General features: G+C 51.5%; 1 protein-coding gene across 1 annotated transcript; it reads left to right on the top strand.

Moving 5' to 3' along the window:
* The first annotated feature begins 4,851 nt into the window (after window positions 1-4,851).
* On the top strand, window positions 4,852-26,643 carry TNS4 (tensin 4). The gene is made up of 11 exons (XM_074978976.1): window positions 4,852-5,460; window positions 10,152-10,605; window positions 11,804-12,225; window positions 15,357-15,443; window positions 16,808-16,927; window positions 18,484-18,561; window positions 19,300-19,371; window positions 20,685-20,853; window positions 22,078-22,146; window positions 23,319-23,345; window positions 23,958-26,643. The coding sequence occupies exons 1-11, from the start codon at window positions 4,950-4,952 to the stop codon at window positions 24,142-24,144; spliced, it is 2,196 nt and encodes a 731-aa protein (XP_074835077.1). The 5' UTR covers window positions 4,852-4,949; the 3' UTR covers window positions 24,145-26,643.
* Window positions 26,644-26,899: the final 256 nt, after the last annotated feature.

Genomic DNA, 26,899 nt, shown 5'->3' with positions numbered 1-26,899 from the left:
TGCACACGCACCGAATGGGAAAAGACTGTCTAGGGAGGAGCGCTGCAGAAAGGGATCTAAGGGTTGTAGTCAACCACAAGCTCAGTAGGAGTCCAGGGTGTGACAGTGTTGCAAAAAAAAAACCACCACAGTGAACATCACTCTGGGATGTACGAGCAGGAACGTTCAGAAATCAGCAGCAATTCCGCACAGCGCTGCGGGGGTTAGACCTCCGCTAGAAGCACCGCGCTTCTGGGAAGAGGCGGACAAAGTGGTCAAAGTCCAGAGAAGAGTAACAAAAGTGATTAACGGTCCGGAGAAAGCGAGCTCGGAGGGAAGATTGAAAGAACTGGATTTGTTTAGTCTGGAAAAGAGAACATTGAGAGGGGATGTGGTAACACCTTCCGAGTACGTAAAAAATCATCCCAAGGAGGAGAGTGAAAAATTATTCTGAGGGGTGAACAAGAAGCAATGGGCTTCAATTGCAGCAAGGCAGGTGTAGGTCGGACATTAAGAAAAACTACCTGTCAGGGTGAAGCAAAAAACTGAAATAAATTGCTTCGGGTGGTTGTGGCATCTCCACTTGAAAGAGCAGGTTAGACAAATAGGTGTCGGGGTTGACCTAGATGGTGCTTGGCCCTGCCATGAATGCAGGGGACTGGACTTGCTGAGCTCTCAAAGCCCCTTCCTGTCCTACCAGTCCTTGCTTCTACCAGTCGATGAATTTCCAATCAGAGGCATAAAAGCCACTGTACCAGTGGAAGGCTGTTGGAGGAGTAACCATTACACCTGAACCCTTTGCTATGGGTTTTCCTGCCCGGCGGATGTACCGGCTACTTACACAACTTTAGAGCGGATGCCAGCCAGAAAGCCTGGCTGCAGGGGAGCTGCATGAGCTTGAGCTATTCATCCATTTCTCCTTCTGTCAGAAGAACCTCTCGTGCCTCTTTCTAAAATACGATCGACATGAATCATGAGGCTGTGGCACGATGGGGCCCCAGACAACAGCCGCGTGCCTTCTGTTATTCACAGGCCTGTTAGACTTTGCCACTGTCGCGTGTCTCCCTCTGCAACAGTGAGTCCTACGGGCGTGTGTGTGTTTGTTATGTAAACCAGAGAGGGTAATGCGCTGCCTCCTGTCAAGTTGTGGCTGTAATCTCTCTACCGGTACTCCCCAGCCTGTAGGGCAGTTACTCACTGCCAGCCAGACATCATGTGATGGGCTCCTCCACCCAGGCCCGGGGTTGCAAACTCTGAGCTATGAGCAATCACAGGATTTTCTCATCCCGTCCATCAGTCGTTAATGAAATCTCAACAAGGGCAATTCAAGGAAGTCGTGCGGTCACAGAAGACACAAGGCGAGACAATCTGTTGTTAGAATAACACAGGGCCGCCGCCGCTCCGGGCGTATTCCCCACCCTAAGCCACACAGGCTAGGAATGCGTTAGAGCTCCCAGCTCGTGTTTTTAACTCTGCAGGTCCCTGGGTTCCAGCTACAATCCAGATGGCAAATCACAAGCAGTCCTGTAGCACCTTAGAGACCAACAAATTTATTAGGTCATCTTTTCGTGAGTAAAACCCACTTCCTTCGATGAATCAAGTAGAAAAAGAGGATCCAGGGTTTACGTCATGGGGGGCGGGGAGGAAGGAGAAAGAAGGGGGGTTACCTGGCACTAGTTGGACCAGTTAGGGCTTGTCTACACTACCATGTGGTAATTAAGGTGTTGGGAGTTTACTAAAGAAGTGCTGTGCTGCATGCGCAGAACTTCATCGAGCAAATTCCCCCCCGCCACGGGAACTTTGAAGTTTTAAAATTTTGAGGAGCAAAGGGACTTCGAAGTACCGGCAGGTGAGCCGTGGCTAGACGCAAGCCGGTACTTCGAAGTTTAAAACTTCGAAGTTGCTGGGGGCGGGGGAGGAATTTACGGCACAGCACTTCATTAGTAAACTCCCAACACCTTAATTACCATCCTTCCTTCGAAAGAGAGTGGTAGTGTAGACAAGCCCTTAATGAAGCTGGATGTGTCCCGTTCCTGCAAGTATCAAAGGGAGTGAGTTTGGCTTGTAATGCATAAGATAGTTAAGATCTCTCTTCAGGCCAAGGTTAAATGTGTCCGGTTTGTACATGAACTCCAGTTCAGATGTCACCCGCCATAATCTGGCGGTAAAATTCTTTTGCAGAAGAACGGCCACTTTGAAATCCATTCCTGAACGTCCAGCGGGGTTAACATGTTCCCCAGCAGGTTTATGGGTATTTTCATTCATGATATGGGATTTATGTCCATTCACCCTTTGGCACAGAGGCTGCCCCGTTTGTCCAGTGTCCATGGCGGAGGGGCATTGCTGGCACATAGTGGCATAGAATCAACTTCATCAGACATAAAGATTACAAAGTTTATGCAGATTGAACCTCTCTAATCTGGAACTCTCTTGCCCAGCAATATCAGTAATCTGGCAGGATTATAGTCAGCTGGATTACGGCTTAACGTGGGTCTGGCCATGTTTCCTGTAGGCCCGTAAAGTGTGTTTACAGCCACCTGTTCTGGCTCTCAGTGTTCTGTGTTGTTATTTTGCTGTAATTTACCCATAAATGCCTTCTGAGACCCCAGCAAGCAGTGGCAGTGTTGGTAATGTGCTAGGCAAGACTGACCGCTATAGCAAATTCTCTCATCCAGCACCCGTCAGGTCCTGAGGGCACCAAAGGGGAGAGGTTCAACCTGTATCTGAGTCTAAACTTGCCCCATGTCTTAAGGTTGAGGGTGTTTCAGACCTGGCACTTAAATAAAATAAAACCTCTCACTGAAGATGTGGTGAATTAACTTATTTCTCATTTTGCTGGAGTGGAGTTTTAATGGGCAACTTCTCTTGGTAGATCAGTGCTTAGACCTGATTTCGTGCCACTCACCTGCTGAGTTTGAGTGAGAAAGCAAACAGAGGAATCCATAAGCTGTTTGGAAAGTAACTTGCCCCCAGCCTGGCCTAAGAAACGCAGCAGGGTTTGAATTTTTTCCAGACAGTCTCATGTGATTCACCACCTTTACTAATAATAAGGAGAAACTTCCCTGGAAACTCAGCTGTAGCTGAAGCCGGGGAAGGAATGAGGTGTGGGTTGTGCTCTTAAACACAAGCCAACACACTCAGGGACTAGTCAGAACTTCACATTAAGCAGGTTCTAAGGGCATCAATTCAGACTTCTTCAGCAAACAGGTGGGACAATGCACAGTCAGCTCCATGTAAAGACCCAAACTGGCAACCAGGCCAGCCCTGCTACCTGTTGCAAGTGCTCACAGAATCGGTTAGGTTAACTCTCTATTGCTGCCACCTTCAGAATCATAGACTCCTAGGGCTCGCAGGGACCTCAGGAGGTCATCAAGTCCAGCCTCCTGCCTAAAGCAGGATCAACCCTAACTTAAGTCATCCCAGCCAGGACTTAAAAACCTCTAGGGATGGAGATTCCACCACCCCTCTAGAGAACACATGTCAGTGCTTCACCTCCCTCCTGGGGAAATAGTTTTTCCTAAGAGCCAACCTACTCCTCCTGCTTTGTAACTTGAGACCATTGCTGCTTGTTCTGCCGTCTGTCGCTAGTGAGAACAGCCTCTCTCCATCCTCTTTAGAGCCCCACTTCGGGAAGTTGAGGGTTGCTCACAATTCGCCCTTCACTCTTCTCTTCTGCAAACTAAATAAGCCCCAAATCCCTGAGCCTCGCCTCATAGGTTGTGCTCCAGCCCTGTCTTGTTTTCGTTGCCCTCTGCGGGACCCTGTCCAACACATCCACATCCTTTCTATGCTGGGGGGGCCAAGAACGGGATGTAGTACTCCAGATGTGGCTTCACCAATGCTTTAATAGGGTCCCCGCTTTTTTGGCAAGCTCCAAAGCACTAGACGAAGGTGGAGACAGGTTGTGTAATTCTCAACCAAGGTACAGGCTGGCTGCAAAGGGGGTGGTGGAGAAGGCTAATGACATATTAGGTTGCATCAAGAGGAGCGTTGCCAGTAGATCCAGAGAAGTGATTGTTCCTCTTTATTCGGCTTTGGTGAGGCCGTATCTGGAGTACTGTGTCCAGTTCTGGGCCCCCAATTATAGGAAGGATGTGGATACACTGGAGAGAGTCCAGCAGAGGGCAACCAAAATAATTAGGGGGCTGGAGCATATGACCTATGAAGAAAGGTTGAGGGAATTGGGACTGTTTAGTCTGCAGAAGAGAAGACTGAGGGGGGACTTGATAACAGCCTTCAACTTACTGAAGGGAGGCTGCCAAGAGGCTGGAGAGAGGCTGTTCACAGTGGTCACGGATGGCAGAACACGGAACAATGGTCTCAAGTTGCGGTTGGGAAGGTCCAGGTTGAACATTAGGAAAAACTTTTTCAGGAGGAGGGTGGGGAAGCATTGGAACGGTCGACCCAGGGAAGTAGTGGAGTCTCCATCCCTGGAGGTGTTTAAGTCTCACCTCGACAAAGCCCTGGCTGGGCTGATTTGATGGGTTTGGTCCTGCTTAGAGCAGGGGGCTGGACTCGATGGCTTTTTTAGGTCTCTTCCAGCTCTATTGTTTTATGATTCTATGGAGAGAATTCAGCTGTCTGGAGGGTGAAAAGCTGTTGTCTTGCAGGTGAGTTTGCAGCTAGTCTGAAGGCACCAGAGGCCTCAGATCACATATGGGTGGAATCAGGCATAAAGGGAGACGTGCCAAGTGGCTTTTTCTTCTTGCAAGCTGCATTCCGTGTTTGAGCCCTGCTTTCCGACTCTGCATATTATTCTGCTAAGCTAGAGGCCATTCCTGCTCCCAGAGAGCCTCGTGTCTGACTTGCCCGTTCTTTGTGTCCTTTAGATTCCCTGGCCGGGTCGACCCGCAGAGTGAAGGAAAGGTTTGTCGTGGGCCTGGGTGGAAGAAGGCCCGTGGAGATTTCCCCTCGAAGACTAGGCAGAGAAAACGCTCCCAGACGGAACACCCAGGCAGGAAGCAGAAGCAATGTCTCAGGTCATCCCCACCCACGTGCTGCGGGTTGGCCAGACGATCTGCGTGGCATCCCAGGAAGAAAGCCGAAGCTTACACACAGCCGGGCGCTCTGGCCTGCCCAGCAAGTGCTCATACTATTCGGCCGAGGGGTGGGTCAGCCAGCCGATGATGGCACAAACCAAAGCATGGCTGCTGCCTAATGGGACACGACCTGGTGCTAAGTCTGTGTCCGCACATGGGACCTCCCCGGTCCCAGGGAAAGCGCCTCAGGTCAGCTCCTGGGAAAGGGCCAGTCCCCTCCACCACCTGCAGGGTGAGGAGGAGCCCGAGGGGGATCCTGAAGCCGGCTCGGCATCTCCAACCCTGGACGTGTCACTAGAAAACCTGAACCGCTTGATCCTGGAAATCGACCCCACCTTTCAGCCACTCCCACTCCGACCAGAGAGCGGTGAGACAGGTGCTGCCTCAACCTCGACTCCCGGCAATGCGCCCACGACCAAGAAACCAGACCCCAACGCGTCAGGTGAGGGAGGAGCCGTTGACGTGCGGCAGAGCCGGTGCCGGGCGAGCTCGGCCCTCACCAAGGGGCGCCCAAGTCCCAGAGCGGTTCTCTGCATTGCGTGTGCCTTGTGCAATCCCGACGGCCTGGGCAGGGCGGGGGACGGCCAGGGGGAGGTTGGGGGGCGGCTTTTCTCTTCTTCCTGTTCCCCTGACTAGCAGGGAGCGAGGGGAAAGTGCAGCTTGTGTGTGTGTGTGTCTCACTCCCGCCTGGCGAAGGGCGGGGGGAGAGAAGTGATCCACACAAGTCCTGTGTTTTCCCCTCCCTTCCGGACAGCTGGGGGAATGGGAAGAAGAGCAAGCAGCACCCCCGTACATCAGCTGGTGCTCCCCGGGGTGGCAGGGCGGGTGTCACCCTCTGCAGAAGCCTCGCTGTGCTGCTGCACGAGGCTGTCGATGCAGTTTCCTTTTGCACGTTATCTGAGCCCGATCTGTTTTGCTTTAAATTTGGTTTCTCCACCAGCCCAATGAGAGGGAATGTCTGCTTGGGCTTGCCTAGGGCCTGGCACCCCGAAGGCAGCGGAGGAGTAACTTTGGTACAGGCTTGTCCTGGAACCTGATGCCTCCAAGGCCCAGTTGTTCCTGACAGTAAGTGCTGACTGCAGCTCCTGGCAACTGCCCACACTCCCAGAGCCATCCGCTCACTAATCCCGTGATGCACGACAGCGGCTAGGCATGTCCAATGAATGACTAGGAAACTCCAGACCTTTAAGGGCAGGTTTTTTATGCCCAGGGCAAAAGATTTTTCTGCCCCATTGCTGCCTTCCAAATTAGCACAAAGAGTCTGTCTGACTTCCAAAACGCAGTGAGATCCAGTGGTTGAAACCTGAAGGGAGGCGCATTCAGGCTGGGAACAAGGTGCGCTGGTTGAACGGTGCAACCGATGGACGGCTGGAGCAACTTAGCTTGGGGCTCGGTGGATTCGCCATCACCTGAAATCTTTAAATCAGGACTGGGCGAGTCTTTCTTAAAAGCTGCAGTAGCTCCACCAAAAGCTGCAGGCTGGGTGCAATCTGGCCTGCGTTGTGCAGAGAGGTCAGGTGACCATCCCTGTTCCCCCTGGCATTAAAATGTAGGACTCTGTTAATACGCACAGGGTATACTCAACCACCAGCTCTGGGGCTGGGCTCTGAGCTCACTGAATGATACAGTTCTTCTAATCCTCAGATGATGAGCGTCCTTAGGGCCAGGGCGGCCAATCTGAGCGTGAGAAGGAACCGGAATTTACCAACGTACATTGCCAAAGAGCCCCAGTGACACGTCAGCAGCTCCTACCTCCTACCCATCAGTGGTTCCCTCTCCTTTGCTATGCCTCCTCCCCTCTGCGATCAGCTGTTCCACAGCAAGAAGGAGGGAGGAGAGAGGATGTGGGAGGTGCAGAGGTGGGGACAGGAAGGGGCAGGACGTGGGGTATTACAGAATCGCAGAGCTGGAAGGAACCTTGAGATGTCACCAAGTCCAGTACCCTGCACTGGTGACAAGAGCAACCACCATCTCAACCTGTGGTGTCCAACCAGTTCTGAAGCAATAGCCGTGATATAGAGAACTAGCCGCGTTACTCGGAAAATATATCTACTGCTCAAGCCAGCTAGCCGCATTCAACCAGCCAAACGGGCACATGTGGTTAGTGTGTTGGACACGATGGATCTTGACCATAAGGGGTGGAGTGGGGACAGGGCCTGGCGCAGAGGTAGGAGTTGAGCAATGAGTGCCCCTGTAGGTCCAGCCCCAGAGTGGACGCCTGTGCCAGGAGGCACGTATGAACTTCTGAAGAGCCACATGTGGCTCTGGAGCCACAGTTTGGCCACCACTGCCTTGGGGTACAGCCCATAGCTGAGCGGGACTCATGTGTCTCCTATGGTAGCAAAAGAAGGAAACAGACCATAGATCTCTAAGGAAGCAACTTGCTGCATGCTGGGAATGAGCAGTCCCAGCCCCGTCTTTGCAGAGCATCATCCCCCACTGCCCAGCAAGGCCAGGACCATTTCCTAGTGAAAAACGAAAAGGAGCCAGGCTGGTGAAAGCAGCTGTTGTCAGTGAATAGTCAAATCCCACCAGGCACCCAGAGATCGCCCTCTTGTAAGTCAGCGGACAGGGACTGTGCGCTCCCATGGTATGTGGCTTTCGCAGATTTGGACCTCAAAGCAGGTTAGACATTGATTGAGCATCACCCAATGAGCCTTCTATTTTTTTCCACCCACGTGTGGAATAATTTTGTTCTGTGCACTGAGGCAGGAGGGTATGTGCACCACCTGTAGAAATACAGGCTGCCAGCTGTGGGTGCTCTGCATTTAAATCTCTCCTGAACAGCCACCAAAGTGCTCAGATTACAGGGAACACTGGTTATGATCCCTCCTGCAGGGTTGCTGGTTTGATTCCTATGTTACCGATGGGTAAACTAAGAGATCAAGCAGTTACAGGATGATGCGCTAGATGTCACAACAGGCAGAGCTGGCATGGAACTCAGGAGTCCTGTCTCCTACCCCCACTTCCCTCCTCTAACCACTGAGCCCTGTCCTCCTGACTTCCAGAGCAAGAAGGCCATTTAGAGTGAGTGCACAGGGCCACAGAAATCTGTTTTTTAATGTCAGGCTTTTTCTCAAGGTGACTTAGAAACAAACCTCTCCCTTGACAAGTGTGCGGACAGACACAGCAATACGCTATACGACACATATGCTCTCTAGCAAGTTCCATCAGCCCAAAAACAGCAGGAGGTGAGGGAGAGCCATTCTGAGATAGATACACATGCTTGAGAGATCATGAATGGGACTTAAGAGCTCTTTCTGCCACCCCTGGACTCCTGCCCCAATCGGGGCAGTGGAATCGACTGAATGCCTCCCTCGCCCCGAGTTCCAGCTGCTTTCGATTTTGGAATGCTCAGGCCATGAGCAGACCAGCTGGAAATGTGTAGATGCTTAGTAACAACCAGCTGCACCCTGCACACTGGTCGCGTCATGCTGTGCGCACGACCCAGGGCCACAAACATCCAGCCACGCCTGAGATGGGGTGAAATACATCATGTGTACATGGCCCTGGGCACCAACTGAGCATTAGAGATGTAAGTGGTAGGCAGGGGCCAGAAAGCCCATCCCGCCTCACACGCCCTTTGCCCAAGCCTCTGATATGATCAGTCACTTGGGAGTAGCCAGATGTTTTTTCCTTTAGTCAGCTACAAACAGTGCTGCTGTTTAAGGAAGACGACTGGAAGCATCTGCCTGCTGCTACAGGTAGCAACAGGCACGGCCCTTTGTAATCATCACAAGCGGGGGAAGTTCTGCGCTCTCTCAGATGATTGCATGTGTAGTACCAGACGTACTGAGACCTCAGCTGGGGTGAGTGAAGTCTGTGCTCTACAGCCTTGGCTGAGGGCCAGCTGGCCTCTAGCTCCTGAGGTGGCGTGCAGGGCTTTAGACCCTATGCTCTCAGGTTCTATCCCTGGGGCTGGCATCCCGGACCTGTTGGTGTTACATATGTAACCCAGCCTTGCATGGAGCTGCTACCATTAGTCCTGGGCACTCTGGCTATAATTGGAAGCAAGGGATCAGCCTTGCAGAGCAAGTAGACAGGAATCTGCCTCTGGAAACTTATTGCAAATGGCTTCGCCAGAGGCAAGGGGTCATCAAAACTCTCTGGCTCAAGAGCATTCCCTGTTCATAGGCTAATGGCCCCAGGAGGCCCTATGGAGGGGGGAATTAGACACAGCCCAAATGCAGAGTTTAGGTTGCATCCAGGCACTCATGCTGGAACTTGTATGTGGCCCTGCAGATTGTTTGTTTGAAATTCCCACTACACACACACGGTCTTGCAATGGGTGATTGTACTCGCTCGTTGTGTCAAGAATGTCAGCTCCCCGAACAGTGACTGTGTCACCTTCTGTGGGTGTGCGGGACCTGATCCTGACTGCCGCCAGCCGGTGCTGTCGGAACGTGCGGCGAACGTTCCCAAATCTACTGAAGGGATTTGGCTGCCCAGCACGTGGGAACGAAGCATCGAACCCTGCTAGGGGCTTTTGGAAATTCCAGCCCAAATGTCTATCTTGGCATTGCAAAAAGTTCAGAAAAAGGCAACAAAAATGATGAGGGGTTTGGAACAGAGCCATATGAGGAGAGATGGAAGATGGGGACTTTTCAGCTTAGAAGAAGAGGGAGAGGCGACAGGTCTGCAGAATCATGACTGGGGTGGAAGAAATAAATAAGGACAAGTTATTTACTTGTTCCCATAACACAAGAACTAGAGGTCGCCAAATGAAATTAATAGGTAGCAGGTTTAAAGCAAACGAAAGGAAGCATTTCCTCATACATCACATAGACACCCTGTGGATCTCCTCAGCGGAGGAGGCTGTGAACATCAGAACTTCAACAGGGTTCAAAAAAGAACTAGATGGATTCCTGGAGGTTCGGTTCATCCCTGGCGATTAGCCAGGCTGGGCAGGAATGGGGTCCCTCGCCTCTGTTTGTCAGAGTCCAGGAACTGGTAACCGGGGAGGGATCCTTGATGATTCCCTGTTTTGATCATTCCCTCAGTGACAGGTGACACTGGGCTATATGGACGTTTGGTCTGCCCCAGTGTAGCTGTTCTTATGTAATAAAAATTCTTCTCCTCTGCTAAGCTGGTGAACCTGCCGCAATTGTTAATTCCCTCTCTTTTTTCCCCTAGAGATCCGGTACGTGGAAATGACTACCACCCGAGCCAAATGCCACGAATCCATGCAGGGCTCCACCAGTCCTTGCCTCACTCCGCTCTCCGTGTCTCCCCATGGCAGCTGCTTCCTGCTCCCCAGAGGGGCGCCATCCTGGGACAACTGCACCCCGAACGGCAGTGTAGTGTTCTCAGGCCCCTCTGGGCCTGACAGCTACCGAGCAGTTCCTCAGAATCAGCCACCCGCTGGGAGCTCCCCCCAGAGCGGCTTCCGGGCGTCTGAAAGTGTGTCCATCCCGCTGCGTGGTCAGAAGGACGGCATCTCCGGCGGGCCAAACGCTCTCCTAGCCACCTCTCCGGGCCTGGAGAATTTGCGGCGAGCTCTGTACCTTGCACGGGCTCAGCAGAGAACCAGCGGGGTCTCCTTGCTCTCCACAAGCCCAGGCTCCGATACCAGCTATGTGCTTGGAAGGTAAATCCGCCTTTGTGGTGTCTGTGCCTTCAGCGTCCGTCACGTACGGCCGCAAAGAACGAGCAGGTTTGTGGAGATGGGCAGTGACCTCTCAGAGATGTCACGGCCTAAGGTGACCACCACAGAGTAACGCTGGGTAGAGACACTCATGTTCACCACAGCCCCTCCCCGACCGCACCACCACCCTTCTGCAGCGAGCAGTAAAGAGATGACTGGAGGGTGGGAGCAGAGCACCATTAGGTGGTGGGCAACCTGTGCATGCCTGGGACGAAGGGTCTTGAATGCAGTTGTTGCTTTCCCTATCCTGGCACTGAAATCCTTGTCTGTTCCTCCATCTCGGCCCATAATACTCCCCAGGTAGGTGACCCCCTCCACGTCTTCCAGGCCATCTCTGGGCATTACTTTGCATGGCATTCCACCTGTCTCCTGGTGTCCAATCACCCACTTCTGTGCGATTCTCCTGGTAACACTTTGCAGTCAGCTTTGGACTGAACTCTTTGGAGTAATTTTGTGCCATCTCCCGACCTGCCCCTTTTTCAAGATCATCTAGGCCGGGGTGTCCGACGATGACGTCTTGAGCTTGCACAGGCTCATTGGTTGTGGACTCGCCTGTGGCTGAGGAGTCCAAGCGTTGAACGGCCTGGGCGTTCGTGGTGGGGGCGAGGGAATTGTCCTGGCTGTGCTGGTGCGGCTGCTGCTGTTGCTTTCTTCCTCTCACCAGCATCAATGAGGCTGGCTCTTTCTGTTCTTTATCCCTCCCACCTCCCTCTGTTTAGAAACCAACTCCCTGGCCCAAAGGCAAAGCTGGGAGGCGCACAGAGCCCTGTGGCAGTTAAAAGCTGCCTGTGGGGCCAAGGCATTTTAAGCAGATCTCACTGGGGGTCAAACTTTGCTGGTGGGGGGGCTACAGCACCAGCTAACCCCCCCCCCCATGGCACCGTGGGAGCAGAGGAAATTTGAGAAGGGGGAGCTGGTTCTGCTGCCACAGTCTCCCAGCCCTTTATGACCTCCTGGGTGGAAGAGTTTTTGAGCTGTGATTTGATGTCACAGGAACCTGTCAAAGTTTAACACTGCCCGCCCTCCCGGCCCACCCCGTCGCACCTAGGCAACCTCTCTTTGGTTGGTTTGTTGCATGGAAGTGCATTGGCCAGAGAACAAGCCCTCCAATTTTCCCGTGCCTTCTGCTTTTCTCCTGCAGCAGCACCCAGTCGCTTCTCAACGACGACGCCGACTCTTACCAAAGCACCCCCCGACCAGCAGAAAGCCCTGCAGCAGTGGGCTCCTTGGGCAGCCCTTGTCTGTCCTCCCCCAGCATCAAAGCCGATCGTTTCGAAGAAGCCTGTAACCCAGGTTCCAGTTCCAACAAAGCGACGGCTTCTTCCTCCCCACCGCTCCAGAAGGGGCAAGTCAGCAGCTGCCCCCCGTCCATCGTGAACTCCCTGGCAGATATTCCCATACTGCTGGTCAACGGGTGTCTGGAATCTGGTGAAACATCTCCTCAGCTGGCCAAAGGCTCCCCAGGGTCCATGAAGCAGACAGGTCCACCAAGTTCCAGCCCATCATCCAGGATAAGCGGTGTGAGCAAGAGCTCTTCTGACACCTCTCTTGCCTCCTCGGGCAGTAAGTTGGGCCTTTTTAAGAGGGAACCACTCTCTCTTTCAGAGCAAAGTTATCTGACACAAGGAATCCCTTTAGGGTGCCGAGGTGTGAAAGATGAAACTGGCGCTTGTGTTTCCACTTCCTATCTAGCTTTCATTTACCAATGTTTAATAGGACCCTCCTGGATATAATAGATGTGATTAGTTGCCTCCTTGAGGGTACGAGAGAGGTAGCCCTGTTAGTCTATATCTGCAAAAACAACCAGACGTCCTGTGGAATCTTGTAGACTAACAGATTTATTGGAGCATAAGCTTTCGTGGGCAAAGACCCATTTGGTTGGATGCATCCTCCTTGAGGGGGATAACCCTGTCACTGGGAGGGTTACACACGGTTAGAAGCCCTGCTCGTAAGCAACCTGTTGAAGGCGCCAAAGATCTATTGTATTTTTCTGGGATGCATTAACAGGTGTGTTGTGAACAAGACACGAGAAGTCATTCTTCTGCTCTACTGTGCGCTGGTTAGGCCTCAGCTGGAGTATTGTGTCCAGTGCTGGGCACCGCAGTTCAAAAAAGATGTGGAGAAACTAGAGAGGGTCCAGAAAAGAGCGACAAGAATGATGAAAGGTCTAGAGAATGCGACCTATGAAAAAAGGTTGAAAGAATTGGGCTTGTTTAGTTTGGAAAAGAGAAGATTGAGGGCAGACATGATAGCGGTTTTCAGGTATCTAAAAGGGAGTCATAAGGAGGAAGGAGAGAACTTGTTCTTCTTGGTCTCTGAGGATAGAACAAGAGGCAACGGGCTTAAACTGCAGCAAGGGAGGTTTAGGTTGGACATTAGGAAAAAGTTCCTAACTGTCAGGGCGGTCAAACAGTGGAATAAATTGCCAGGGGAGGTTGTGGAATCTCCATCGCTGGAGCTATTTAAGAACAGGTGAGAGAGACGTCCATCAGGGATGGTTTAGATAGTACTTGGTCCTGCCATTGGGGCAGGGGGCTGGACTCGATGGCCTCTCGAGGTCCCTTCCAGTCCTGGTGTTCTATGATTCTATGATCTATACGAGTCTGCAACCTGCAGCTCCAGAGGCACATGTGGTTCTTTAAGGACTTCTTTGTGGCTCCCTATGCTATAATATATTAGTAAAAGAGTAACAGAAGTAATAGCTGCGTTAATCTGTATTCTATTAATACAAACCAGCAGTCCTGGAGCACTTTAAAGACTCACAAAATAATTTATTAGGTGATGAGCTTTCGTGGGGCAGACCTGCCCCACGAAAGCTCATCACCTAATAAATTATTTTGTGAGTCTTTAAAGTGCTCCAGGACTGCTGGTTTGTTTTATATACAAGTTCAAAAAAAACCGACAAAAAAGCTCTCCTGATTAATTTTGATAAATGGCAAATGTCTAAAAGCCCAACAATGAACAGCTCATATCTAAATAGAAAACACTATGTGATCTGGAAACGTTGGATGACTTTAACTCCCCCTTTCACGTGTGCAGTACATTGTGGGATGTGATCGCTTATCTGTGTTTTGATCGTGTTGCTAATAGAGTCTTGATTTTTGAAAAGGAAAAGGGAGCTTGAGGCATTCCTGCTGGTCAGGCTGACACACATTTTAAGAAAGAAAACGGAAATTAAATGTGAAGTAAAATTGGCCTCATTGAAGTACATAGATGTGAAAGTCAGGAAGAGTGGTACAGGAGGACAGTGGTGCAAACACATGTGTAAAGTGTGAGGAAATAGAAGATGTAAAAAGTTTGTGAACGTCCTGCAGTAAATATTTATCACATTACAAGTCATGTTTGTGCGCTGTTCTTAAAACAGGGGTTATGAAAAGTATAGTTTGGTGTTATATATGAAGGGCAGTCTTGTTTTCACATGCATTGTGGCTCTTGAAGTATTGAGTTTTCTGCCAAATTCGAAAAAAATGTCTCTTCTTGCTATTTTGGTTGCCGGCCCCAATCTAGAACGATTGATTAAACATCTGTGGAAACATCTAGTCCTAATTTTTAGCCCTTTATAAATTGGAACGGCAACATAAATTGTGACCATGATTGTGTATAAATGAAGAGTCTCGTTGTCTGCAGAAATGTCCAAGTATGGGTTCCTGACAAGGGCCAGGGTGATAAATGCCTCCTAGTAATGATGAGGTTTCATAAAACTGTAGGACTCCCTCAGTTCGCATGCTCAGGGTAGTTCCGATGAAGCAGATGGAGCTTTGCTTATTTACACTAGCTTAGAATGTGACCCATCATATTTTATCAAAACAAAAAGCAGTCAAGTAGCACTTTAAAGACTAGCAAAATAGTTTATTAGGTGAGCTTTCGTGGGACAGACCCACTTCTTCAGACCATAGCCAGACCAGACCAGACTCAATATTTAAGGCACAGAGAACCAAAAACAGTAAACAAGGTGGACAAATCAGAAAAAGATAATCAAGGTGAGCAGATCAGAGAGTGGAGGTCAAGAATTAGATTAAGTGAAGTATGCAGACGAGCCCCTATAGTGACTCAGAAGGTTCCCATCCTGGTTTAAACCACGTGTTAATGTGCCGAATTTGAATATAAAAGCCAGCTCGGCTGTTTCTCTTTGAAGAATGGTGCAAAAGTTCTTTTTCATATTTTAATTTCATTGCTAAGACTTTTCCCCCCCATTTGTTTTTGGTGAACATCTAAAGCCAACAAAAGGTTGGGAAACACAGGGCTCCTAGCTCAAGAGTAAACAACTGGGCCATTGTTCTCTGCAATAGTTTAAGGGGTGGTGTAGGGGGACGGCTCCCAACAGAAATTTTTCATCTGGATTCTCATGGGAAAGAGGGTTGGCTGTTGACATCCATGGAGCTGGGCTGAGGCATGCCAGCTGAAGAGAGAGCTTATTATCTTTCTGATCTTCACTGTGGTCTGCCAAGAACATAATGAAGTGAAGAGTGAATTAGGCTGGGAACCAAAAAGGAACTGCTAATTGAATGGCTTGAGCAAACACTGGAACCCAAACACTGTTAAAAGAGAAACAGTCTTTGTTAGGGGTCTTGTCCCATTAAAGACACCAGGGAAGAGAATCCCTGGGACCAAAATACCTATAAAATAGACCTATGCCTCTTGACGAAGAAAAGTTCAGTATCATGTGCATGAAGGAATACTACTCTGTGTTGCAGGTCCCTCCAAAGACGGCCAACCCACCATGAAGTTTGTGATGGACACATCAAAATACTGGTTCAAACCAAACCTTACAAGAGACCAAGGTAAAAGGAGAGGTGGTGTGGTGGCTAGATCTGTCCCTTTCCTAAATCCACCCTCCTGCTTAGCTCTTTGAGAGCTGCTCATCTGTGACTTATTTCCTAATTGCATTATCACCCTCTGAAATCGGATGGTACCGAAGGTGGAAAAGCTCATTGCCAGTCTCGAGATGAAGCTCCATCCACATCAGGTCCTCACTCTGTCTGTGCTCCCCTTTCTAGTGATAAATCGAGTCAGCCTTAATTTGGAAAGGGTCGACTTTACTTTTCCATTGCCAAGAGTCAGATTCTGGCTAAAGTCAAAAAGACCCTTGAATCATGACGGTGATCACTCGTTGCCGAGCATGATCATCTTCCATGGGTGTTGTGGATCCCCAGGTGGCTGTTAAGGCCTATCCTTCAACCACAAGTTCATTACAGAGAGGACATATGTTTCCAGGCACAGCAGGAGACTGTTGACTATGACTGAAAGCCAGTCTCTCCCTCCTCCTGCACCTCTGCTCATCCTCAGCCTGCCAGAGGGCAAGTTCAAAATGTGAGCTCAAGTTCTTGAATGACCCCTGTGCAGTAACGCTCTACTGGCCAGGTCTTAGAATCACAGAATCCTAGGGCTGGAAGGGACCTCAGGAGGTCATCGAGTCCAGCCCCCTGCCCAAAGCAGAACCAACCCAAACTAAATCATCCCAGCCAGAACTTTGCCAAGCTGGGACTTGAAAACCTCTAGGGGTGGAGATTCCCCAACCTCTCTAGGAAACAAATTTCCAGTGCTTCACCACCCTCCTAGTGAAATAGTTTTTCCTACTAGCCAACCTAGACCTTCGCAGCTGTAACTTGAGACCACTGCTCCTTGTTCTGCCATCCCTCATGACTGAGAACGGCCCCTCTCCATCCTCTTTGGAACCCCACTTCAGGGAGCTGAAGGCTGCTATCAAGTCGCCGCTCACGCTTCTCGTCTGCAAACTAAAGAAGCCCAAATCTTAGAATTATAGAATGCTAGAACTGGAAGGGACCTTAAGAGGTCATCAATTCCAGGCCTCTGCCCTCATGGCAGGACCAAGCACCATCCAGAATCTCTAGACCATCCCTCAGCCTCTCCTCATAGGTCTTCTGCCACATGAGTGTCTCTTGCCTGAGGCAACCCATAAAGAAGCAGGTATGTTACTTGAGAGGAGCTAACATTAATGGACTCATTAAATGGGTGTATGTGGCCTAGCATTAAAGGAAGACTGAGCACCATGCTGTTGGCATGGGTTGTCCATGTCTGAAGGAAATATACATGGGCACCGTGAACCCCTGGGATGGGGCCGGAGCTAAAAGAGAGTGCTGAGTTCAGGATGAAATGAGTAACACTCTCCTTTGTGCCTTGGCAGCCATCCAGCTTCTGAAGGAGGCAGACCCAGGTGCTTTCCTTGTGCGGGACAGCACGTCGTACCGGGGGTCGTTTGGGCTGGCTATGAAGGTTCTCAGCTCACCCTCCAGCTGCAAGACAGGTACGGAGAGGGCTGAAGCGAGCAGTCCCGTAGGACCTTAGAGACTGATGGTTTTATTTATCGGGCAATGAGCTTTCATGGGTAAGACCCACTTCTTCAGATGATGGAGCAGAACTAAGAAATCAGGGAAATACAAAGCAAGGAGTGGGAGAGGGGAGAAAAAATGAGGGAAGGAAGAGTCACTAATCAAGAATCTTCCTCTGGGAAGAGTAAATTAAGGTCAGTTGGACGTGTGCCATTCCTGCGAATATCAAAGGTGGGGAAGTTGTCCTTGTCATGAGCAAGATAACTCAAATCCTTGTTGAGTCCCAGGTTCAATGTGTCAAACTTGTCAACGAATTCCAATCCAGAGGTCTCCCTTTGTAATCTGGTATTAAAGGCTCTTTGTCATGGTACACTTACCCTAACGTCCATTATAGAGTGTCCTGCAAAATTAAAGTGCTCTCCTACAGGTTTGTGTATTCAAATTCCTGGTATCAGATTTATGGGCATTCGTCCTTTGGCGCAGGGACTGTCTGGTTGATCCAATGTCCACGGCAGAGGGGCATTGCTGCCGCATGACTGCATCTGTCACATGAGTGGGTGTGCAGGTGAATGAGCCCCTGACGGTGCAGCTGATGTAGTTAGGTTCAGTGACGGTGTCTCTAGTATAGATATGCGGATAGAGCTGGCAATGGGGTTTGTTGCAAGGAATGGTTCCAGCGTTAGTGTCTCTGTGGGGTGTGGCTGCGAGGGAGTTTTTCCCTGAAGTTGGGGGGCTGTTTTTAGGGAGGAACAGGCCTGTCACCCAGGGCCTGTGAGGGTGAGGAATCCCATTCTAGTATAGGTTGTAGGTTGTCAGTAATGTGCTGGAGGGGATCCTTGTAGCCAAGTGCAGCTGCTTGTAATAGAGCCAATAAACAATGTGAATTTGGCTCGAAAAAGGACCCCGGAGTTTGGCTCTAGGGGGAAAACATATCCCCGTGGGTCCAGCCTTGCTTGACACCTCTCAATCGAGACAAATAAGGACAGTGCCTGATTGGCCGGGGTGGTATTGACCTGCAAGGGCTGTTGAAATGGCATTTGGAAAACGCCACCCTGCAAGCAGAGCTGAAAGAAAGGCTGCCATGCGCTGATGCCCCCTGGCCAGCGGGCCAGGGAAGTGGAGGGTCAAAACCACTGTGAGCAGTAACACTGGAGATTGTGGTAGATCTTGTGCACTTTGCTTGTAGGTGACGAGAGCAGCGACCTGGTGCGACACTTCCTCATTGAATCGTCCGCCAAAGGCGTGCACCTGAAAGGGGCCAGTGAGGAGCCCTATTTCGGTAAGCCTGTTCCCTGAAGCAGACGGTTGAGGGAGGAGTATTATGTATATTACGGTAGCACCAGGGCACTGCGCTTGGAGCTGTACGACTCAGCAGCAAGAGGAAGCTTCCAGGCCCGTGGCAGACACTTCTCAGTGCGTCGGGTGATCAGTCAGAGCTGACAGTAGGAGCACGGTGGAAGGCCATGGTCTGAGCATGGGCCCTGAACACTGGTGGGTTTTGGTTCATGCCCTGCCGCTGTCTCTCTTGCAGGGAGCCTGTCTGCCTTCGTTTACCAGCACGCCATCATGCCGCTAGCTTTGCCCTGCAGGCTTGCCATCCCCACTCAAGGTAGGGGTCTGAGCTGGAGGAGGCCAGCTGGAAGAAAGGAAGGGGGGGAACCTCCTTATGGGCTGCCTTGGGTACGCCAACACTGCAGGGGGAGGAGGACACATCCGGGGGCGGAGCCAGGGAAAGGCATGAACAGCTGGCAGCAGTGATGAGGGACGGCAAGAAGAACTAGCCAGTAACTCCTCAGTCGTGGGCTGAGCAGACATGTGTTGTGCCCTGTGTTCTGTAAGGAGACGGCTTAATCTTAGACAGCGATACCAGAGCAACATCTGCAGTAGCTAATCCCAGAGAGAGAGAGAGGTGCCCAGAGGCCTCTGCAGCAGCCCAAGGGGGAGAAGCTTGTTCCCCAGCCCGTAGAGAGACACGTGGGCTGGGAAGAGCGGTCCAGAGAGCTGGAGCGACCAGCCACAAAGTATCGCGATCTGCATCGGAGCCAGAAAGGCAGAGCAGGGTAGATGGCTGAGTAGGGTCAGATCATAGCTGTGGAGGTGGGGGACAGATCCGAAGGGCTTGGGAGAGGGGGAGTGATGCTGTGGGATGTCCCTGGATCCCTGAAAAGGTGTGGACTATATACAGGAAGTGAAATTCACCCCTGTGCAGAGAGACTCTAAGACTAGCTGGTCCCTGGGCCTTGCGCATCCTCTGGACGGCTTCACTGCTGGCCGAGTGCTGATTTCAGAGCTGGTTGTTCGGTGCAAAGCAATCCATGTCTCCCCGTTCTGTTTGATGCTTGCGCAGATTTTGCCAGTGGCGAAAACAGCTCTGAGATCCCGGAGGAATCTCCACCTGCTGAAAGGAAGAAAACTGCCGGTGAGCAAAAGAAAGCAGCCAGACTCCTTCCGGGTGCTATTTGCTGGAGGGAACAACCTCTTGCCATCCTCAAGGGCTTTGGGTGTCATCCTATGCAGTGATTTAATTGTAATGCAGCTGACACATTTGTTTGACACAGGATAAATTCTGACACAGGTCACAGAAGCAGCTGACATGACCAGGATCTGTGCCTAGGGGCAGACCCTCCCTTCAAGGAGAGGCCATAGCCAGCATATCCTGGGCAGTGTGGCCTCTAATTTTTTCCGCCCATGCGCAGAAAAATTTTGTTACGTGGACAGAGACATGTCTGAATGTGCACCACCAACAGAAACACACTCTGTCTGCTGCGGGTGTTTGGCTAATCATCTGGGCAGCCGCCCAAGCCCTCAGCTTCCAGAGAACGCCAGTCACAGGGGCTGCTTGAGCACCTCAGCTTGCACTGAAACAAAAGGAAGCAGCTGGCGCTCATGACCAAGAAAAGTTTGAAGGCATCAGAGGGTGAAGCCAAAGGACCCAGCATTTATCGCTGGATAAAGTCTCCTGGGTTTTTTGTTAAGCCAATTTTATGATTTTCAGGGCTCTACTAATGATTTCTACACTGCAGGGATTTGCAGGGGGGAGTGTTCTTTGTGGCTGAGGCTGTGTCTACAGTAGCCCAGAAGATCAACTTGCTCAGGGTTTGATTTCTCGCGTCTAGTCGGGACGTGCGAAATCAATTTCTTGGGGGTTGCAGTCAACCCCTGTAGGCCTCGTGAGTTGCAAAGTTAGGGACGTCCTGTCTCCCGTCTCCAGTAGGCATGGCCGAGTAATCTGAGCGCAGGTACATCAGTGCTAGCTACGCGGTTGCTGCAGCGAGAATTGCATATCTGCAGTCAATGTACTTTGCCTGCTGTTGACCTAGCCTGAGACAAGCAGCGGTGGAAGTGGGGACCCAAGCCCAGCAGGATATGAAAGCATTCTCTTTGACTCTCGTGTCCTGAGTGCGTAACCGCCCCCAGGCTGATTTGCACCTGGGACCTCAGTGGCCACATGGGAGAGTGAACCACACCCCTAGGTGTGCGGGTTACCAGGGGGCCGTCAGCAATGGGGATGCGGTGGGTCAAAGCAAAGGATCAGAGAGAAGTGGATCATTAGGAATTATTTGTTGTCCTCTAGTGCCATGGGCAGGGCCCCCCTGCGCTAGGCGCTGTGCAAACAGACAAAAGAGGTGGTGCCCAGCTGCATGCTGATGACAACGTGAAGCTGGGGGAGGCGGGGAGGGGGGCGCAGATCCAGCCCAGCACTGACCCCAGTTTTGTGCTGTGCCCCGGCAGCTTGCAACGTCTTGTACCTCAGCTCCGTGAGAGTGGAGTCGCTGACTGGCTGCTCAGCGGTTCAGAAAGCTGTCTCCGCCACCCTGGAGCTGCAGACGCTGCCCACACCCACCATCGTCCACTTCAAAGTGACCGAGCAAGGAATAACCCTGACCGATGTCCAGAGAAAGTAAGGGTGGTCCTTTGGGAGGTGCCAGCCCACACCAGCTGGCCGTCGACCTCCTGGTGTCGCGGATTGGCAGGGTCACTTGATTCTGGCACCAGCGGGGATAGGGCTCCATGAAACCTCATCTCACCCCTGAGCTTCCACTGCTACGTGGAGCCAAAGCTGGTTCCAAGCCCAGTGCAAACTCCAGGGGACAAATCAATCTGTTCTGGCATTGGCGGCACAACGCCCCAGGCTGCCTCTGACCTGGGAGGTTTAGCAGTTCATGATTCTCCTTCGAATGAAGCCGCCACGCTTGTACAATGGGCCCTTTGGTGACAGGGGAGGACAAAATACGGCCCACGGGCCGCCTCCGGGACAGAGCAGCCCGCCCCCGCTGTACGCGGCTTTCTGCTCCTTGGAGTTCTCTGCTCCGGGCACCAGGGGGAGGCTTCGTGGGCTGCTCCCGCCTCCTTGCAAATTATCTCCACTCCCATTGGCCAGTTTATGGTTTCTGACCAATAGGAGCAGAGAGACTTTTGTGGCGGGGGGGCATATGGCTGGGGGTGAAGCCACAGGGAGCAGATCAGAGCGGTCTGTCTCAGGTCCCCACAGGGTGAATGGCCAGGAGCTGCCCAGATAAGTCTACCAGCCACAGCCTGATTCTGACACCCCAGCTCCTCCTTCCCTTCAGCCTTCTGCCCCCCGCACTCCTGCCTCCCTACCCCACATAACTCAAGCCCTCTGCCCCTCCTCCCCCCCACCCCCCCTCCCAGACCCTGCACGCCACCCCCCACCCCTGCCCTCCAACACAGCCCAACCCCCTGCCCCCGGTCACAACTGCCTCCTCCATCCAAACTCCCTCCCGGACATCATCCCCTCTCCTGCACCCAATCTCGTACCCCAGGCTTCCTTCTGCACCCAACCACCATCGCAGACCCCGCCCCACTGCCTTTAATCCCATGGAAGAGTGTGGCCCTTGACCGCTTTCCAGCTCCCTGGAGCGGCCTCCCCACATCAAAAATGATTGCTTAGCCCTGAGTTGGAGTGAGGCTCTGAATTCACATCCTTGCTCTGCTGAGGTCGAGAGGATCGCAGCCCCTGGGCAGCGATCTCCTGCTCTGCTCATTCCCTGCCCCAAGAGGCACACCAAAGGGGGTTGATTTTGCAGAGGTGTATTTCTCCCCATTGAATTATCCAGGCGCTGCCTTTTGTACAGCCTCCTCTTCGTCTTCTTCCCCTCCGCAGGGTGTTCTTCCGGCGTCACTACCCCCTCGCTACCCTCAGCTTCTGTAGCATGGACCCTGAGAACAGAAAGTAAGTGGCAACCAACTGCTCTGCCAGTCGGGCCAATTACGTTAAGCAGGGAGCCGGGTGGGGGCTCTCCTGTTCATTTGATCCCAGATGGAAAATACCTGCCATGGGTCCAGTACCACGCGGGCACAGGCCGGGAGCAAGGACTGGCCCCGAGGTGAATGTCAGAATTACAAGAACTAATCAAATTTCAGTGCAGACTAATCTGCAATTCAGCATCCTTTCCCCAGTAGAAGTAGCAGTTTTCCAGTTAAATATTAATTACAAGCAGATTTATCCGGCATTGCTCCCGTCCTTAACGCCAATTATTTTTTGCCTTTCTTCGTTTAAATCATTGCTCAGGGGTGCGACTGGGGGTGAGGGTTCAGGATGTAGGGTGCCCTGGGGAGAGAGGATTACCCCAATCCTTTCACTGCAGCAGCTTGGGGCCAGGAGAGAAGCACCTCTCCATGCCTGCTGCAGCTCCAGTGGGCAGAGCCAGGGAAGGCTGCATGTCTCCCGGCTGGGGCAGGGTCCAGGTTTGTCTGCTCCATGCGCTCCCCAGTCAGCAAGGAATGCAGAAAACCACACACTTTCACCTTGCTCCCTGACAATTGGGAACAGCCGGTAATGTCCCTGTATGAATTGGGGAGAAGTTTGTCTCTCCTGCAAAGGTTGCCTTGAAGGTGGGAGGCTCGGAGCTGGAGGAGTCCCAGCGAGGGTGGCACACCTGCAGCCAGCCCCTTTCACCTGCCTGCCAATTCTGTCTCTTTTCTGTATGGTTTTATGAGAAGCAATGGCATTCCAGGCACATCCCATTCTCCTGGCACAACCAAACCCTGACTTTGCTGCCCCCCGTGGTCATTATACAGTATAACTGCCTCTGCTTTCTATCCTATATCCCCTGCTCCCCCCATGTGGTCATTCTATAGCAAAGCCCTCTCTTTCCATTTTATGAGATGCAATCTCATTCCAGGCAGATCCCATTCTCCTGGCACAGCCAAACCTTGACGTTGCTTTCAGTTACAATAAGAGGAGGCTGTCTACCAAATTTGGTGGTCTTCACCCCTACCGATTTAGGAGGATTTCTTGAACAAACAGAGAGAAAGTGACAGACAAACGCTCTTAAATATACAATAGATGCATGGCTAATGAAATGAAAGACCTTGTGAGTTTATTCATCTCTTTTCTTCCAGGTGGCAAAAGTTCTGCAAGTCTTCAAGGTAGGCGTCCACCGAGAGCTCCTGAAAACACAGGAGGAAAGGGGCTATGCCTACTGGGTTCTGGCTATTTATACAGGCACATTTCACACTGCAAAGCATCATAACTCAGCGATAAGAGGGGAATTGAAGTTTTAGTGCATGGCTTGAACAGATTTAGAAGAATTCACCTGTGCTTTGTGACAAAGCCCTGCTGGAATGGGAGGGTGATAAGGTCCATGCAGACACAAGCAGTGTAAGATCTCTCATTACAGGGATGAGCCAAGCCAATCCTCCAACTTCCTTACCTTCCCAAGAGTTACTTGTCTGTTTTCTTGCTGCTCGGGAAGTAAGTTAATATATTGGCTCTACGTTGTGTCAAGAAATGTTCCATTGTCAAGAAAGTCCTGTCCGGTGCTATGTCAGAATGGTCTTTCTTAGGAAACATGATTGGGGAAGGAGCCAGGCAGGCCAGCTAGTCTCAAGACCTGCTGTGTGACCTTAAGCAAGTTCCCCAACTCCGGTTGCTGTGTGCCTCAGTTTCCCCTCCTACTCTGCAGCTAGCTCAAGCGTGTTCCCCTGCATTTCGGAATGCAGTCTAACTGGGCCTTTATTGTCTGTCTCTCTTTTTCACAGGATCTTTGGCTTTGTAGCCAAAAGCCAAACAGATGCCGAGAATCTCTGTCATCTCTTTGCTGAGTACGACACGGTGCAGCCGGCTTCTCTAGTCATTGACTTGATCAGCAAACTCCTCCCAGAGCAAGAGGTGACACAGACCCCGCGTAGGGATGAGCGACTGCTGGCAGTACCTAGATGCTGCTGAACTGCTTCCTACCTCATTACATTTTGGCAACGGCTCGTGTTTATAACTTGTGCTACGCACTTGGAGACTGAGAGTTTCTGAAGAAGGTTTTTACGTGCCCTGTTCAATCCTGGGAGCCTCGGGTGGGATCGGAGGGCTCTCAAGAGGAGCCGTGTGGAAATCTTTACCCTGCCCAACACGTCGGGTGTATATATCGCAGCGTGAGAAGGCGGATGAGTGAAAAGGGGGTTGAATTTGCCTTGTAAATTTCTTTGCTCGCTCACCGGGGGAGGGGGAGGCATTAATTTTGTCTTCTAACAGACAAGGAACACATTGTTTTGAGAGTGGTGGGTGCCCATCTTCAGAGCCTTAGAGGGGCCTGCGCTCCCAGTCACCAAAAATCTGGGTTAGCACCATCCAACCTCACAGAAGTACATGGCTAGCTGGAGCTCTGATACTGTGCTACACAAGGGGACAAGTACCTGTCCTTGACCCATAGACCCCTCCAGGTGGACATTCTGCAATTCAAGGCACCGACAATCACAAGCTGCTTCTGAAAAAATCTTGGCTCCCTACATTTTAGTGGGAGAGAAGCAAAGCTGATTTTTTTTTTTTTTTTTTTTTTTTTGGCCAGAGCTGATAAATTTTTGTGCGGCATTTGGCTAGGCTGGAGGAGCCTGGAGCCAACACCACAGATTAAGATCAGCAGAGAAATAAATGTTGATGTTTTCCTGGCAGCAATGTCTTGGCTTTTGGGAGATGTCTTGCCTGGATCTGGGCCAGATCCTCAGAGATGTAAATTGGAGGCACTCCAGGCTGGGAGCGCTGTTCTGATTTAAAAGCTGAGTCTGGGACCTGTGCTCTTATGCAGCCGCTCAGGAGAAATTCAAATGCCACCCAACAGATTAACAGCACACTCGCTGCCAGCTGTGGGTTTCTGTGGGTGGTGCACAGCTGCCATGTCTTGGCGCACATAACAAAAATCATTCTGCACACGATGGAAAAGATTGTAGGAGTCTTGTCTGGAACTGCAGTTTTAAAGTAGAAGGGTAGAGTGGGGATCAAAATACATCTCAGCCCCTCCTTTTTTAAAACTCCCCTGGTACTATCGATTATTTCTGTTGGGGGCTCATATCCCCGGAGTACAGGTTGAACCTCTCTAGTCCAGCACCCTCGGGACCTGACCACGGCTGAACCACGCAATTTGCTGGACCGTGGGAGGTCAATATTGTCTATCAACTTCACCAATACGTCCACTGCTCACTGGGCTCTTCAGAGACATTTGGGGTAAATTACAGCTAAATAACAACACAGAGCCAGGACTGGGGCCTGGAAACAAACTTTGTGGGACCACAGGACGCTTGGCTACACCCCTGATAATTGGACGTCTGGCTGACTGACATTATCGCAGACCATGGATATTGCCGGACTAGAGAGGTCTCACCTGCATTAACGTGTCTAACTAGGAGGTGTTATAAGTCTGACTGAGGGATCGTTTAGCTGACCAGGAGAGCAACTATGGAGCTTTCAGCAGCTGATCTCTGTTACTGGGTGCTGCAAGCGCAGGTGGGTGTGCATATATAAAGGAAACACCAGTTAAAAGAATATCTGATGGCAGATTTTCTGGTAGCAGGAAAAGATTGTGTGCATCCTCTAAATCGCCCTGTGTAGACAAGGACAAGGCCTGGGCTGCAGCCACATAACGCCTCTTGAGTCCTTTGTACACTCCACAAAAGCTTTTTCCGGCCTCAGGCGTAGTTTCATTACAATGTGCTCCTTGCAGTGTCCCCTCAGACTAGGCTGCCAGGCAAAAGCAGGTTCCTTCCCAGGGGCCAAGAAGCAGTGCTCCCTGGGAGCTGAGTGCTTGGGCAGCCACCCAGGAGAGATTCAAATGCCGCCCAGCTGATTAGCAGAGCTCCGGCAGCGTGCGTGTCTGGGGGTGGTGCACATCCACGAGTGTCATGGTGCACATCACAAAATTTATTCCGCTCATGGGTGGAAAAAATGCGAGAGAAGACTGGACCTGGTACCTCGGCCTCCTGCTGTTCTGCTGCTTGAATTGCACCCTGGTAACTAGTCAAGGGGATGAGTCCAGCTCCCCGCAAAAGCACCAGCCTCCCCTGCTCCCCAGATGAGTCTTGGCTACCCTGACTTGGCCTTTTTGTGCAGAGCTGCTTTCTGGCACTTGGAAAGTCTAACACGTCATAACTGCGGCCGAGTCCTCGGCCTGTCCGCTCAAGGCCTTTACGAGGGGCCCAGTCAGCACCCGCCGACAATTCCTGCAGAGTCCCCCCCCCACTTTTTTTTTTAATCCCAAACCAATAAAAAACCCACGCGCACCTGCAGTCAGAACCGACCGCTGAGCGTGTGTAGAGCCCGTGTCGGCCACCAGGGGGCTCCAGCGAGTCAGCTTTTCTCTCCAGCCCCTAGCGCCCGCCCGCTGGGACTTCTCACCCCACAGGCGAGTCCGTCTGGCAGCTCTCCTGGTTATTGTAATGCTGTTTTGATTAAACACAATTGAATCACCTCTGTGACTGTCAATGCACTCCGCCTGGCCTGGGGGGCCGGGGTTGCTCTTAGGCAATCTGTGAACAAGCAATGCTTTGCCTCCCCGCATGTGTCACCCCACTTCCCGTGCAAAACTATTTACAGTGGTAAAGGGAGTACGCCGAGGCGAGGGCTCTGGCGGGCTAAATGATTGCCCCGAAGTTGCTGCTTTGCTTTTTGACCCAGCAACTATGCCAAATATTCCCCCAGGAAACCTGATCCCTCCCCC

Source organism: Carettochelys insculpta, chromosome 28, assembly GCF_033958435.1.
Source record: "Carettochelys insculpta isolate YL-2023 chromosome 28, ASM3395843v1, whole genome shotgun sequence".
NCBI lineage: Eukaryota > Metazoa > Chordata > Testudines > Carettochelyidae > Carettochelys > Carettochelys insculpta.
The sequence above is the reverse complement of the archived record's forward strand: the minus strand, read 5'-3'. Positions and strand labels throughout refer to the sequence as shown.

Bases quoted from the DNA above. Each gene is read 5' to 3' on its own strand.
- TNS4 (XM_074978976.1), top strand. From the start codon at position 4,950: ATGTCTCAGGTCATCCCCACCCACGTGCTGCGGGTTGGCCAGACGATC. The intron at 16,928-18,483 runs GTACGGAGAGGG...TCTCTCTTGCAG, and splicing joins ACCCTCCAGCTGCAAGACAG to GGAGCCTGTCTGCCTTCGTT. The intron at 23,346-23,957 runs GTAGGCGTCCAC...TCTTTTTCACAG, and splicing joins AAGTTCTGCAAGTCTTCAAG to GATCTTTGGCTTTGTAGCCA.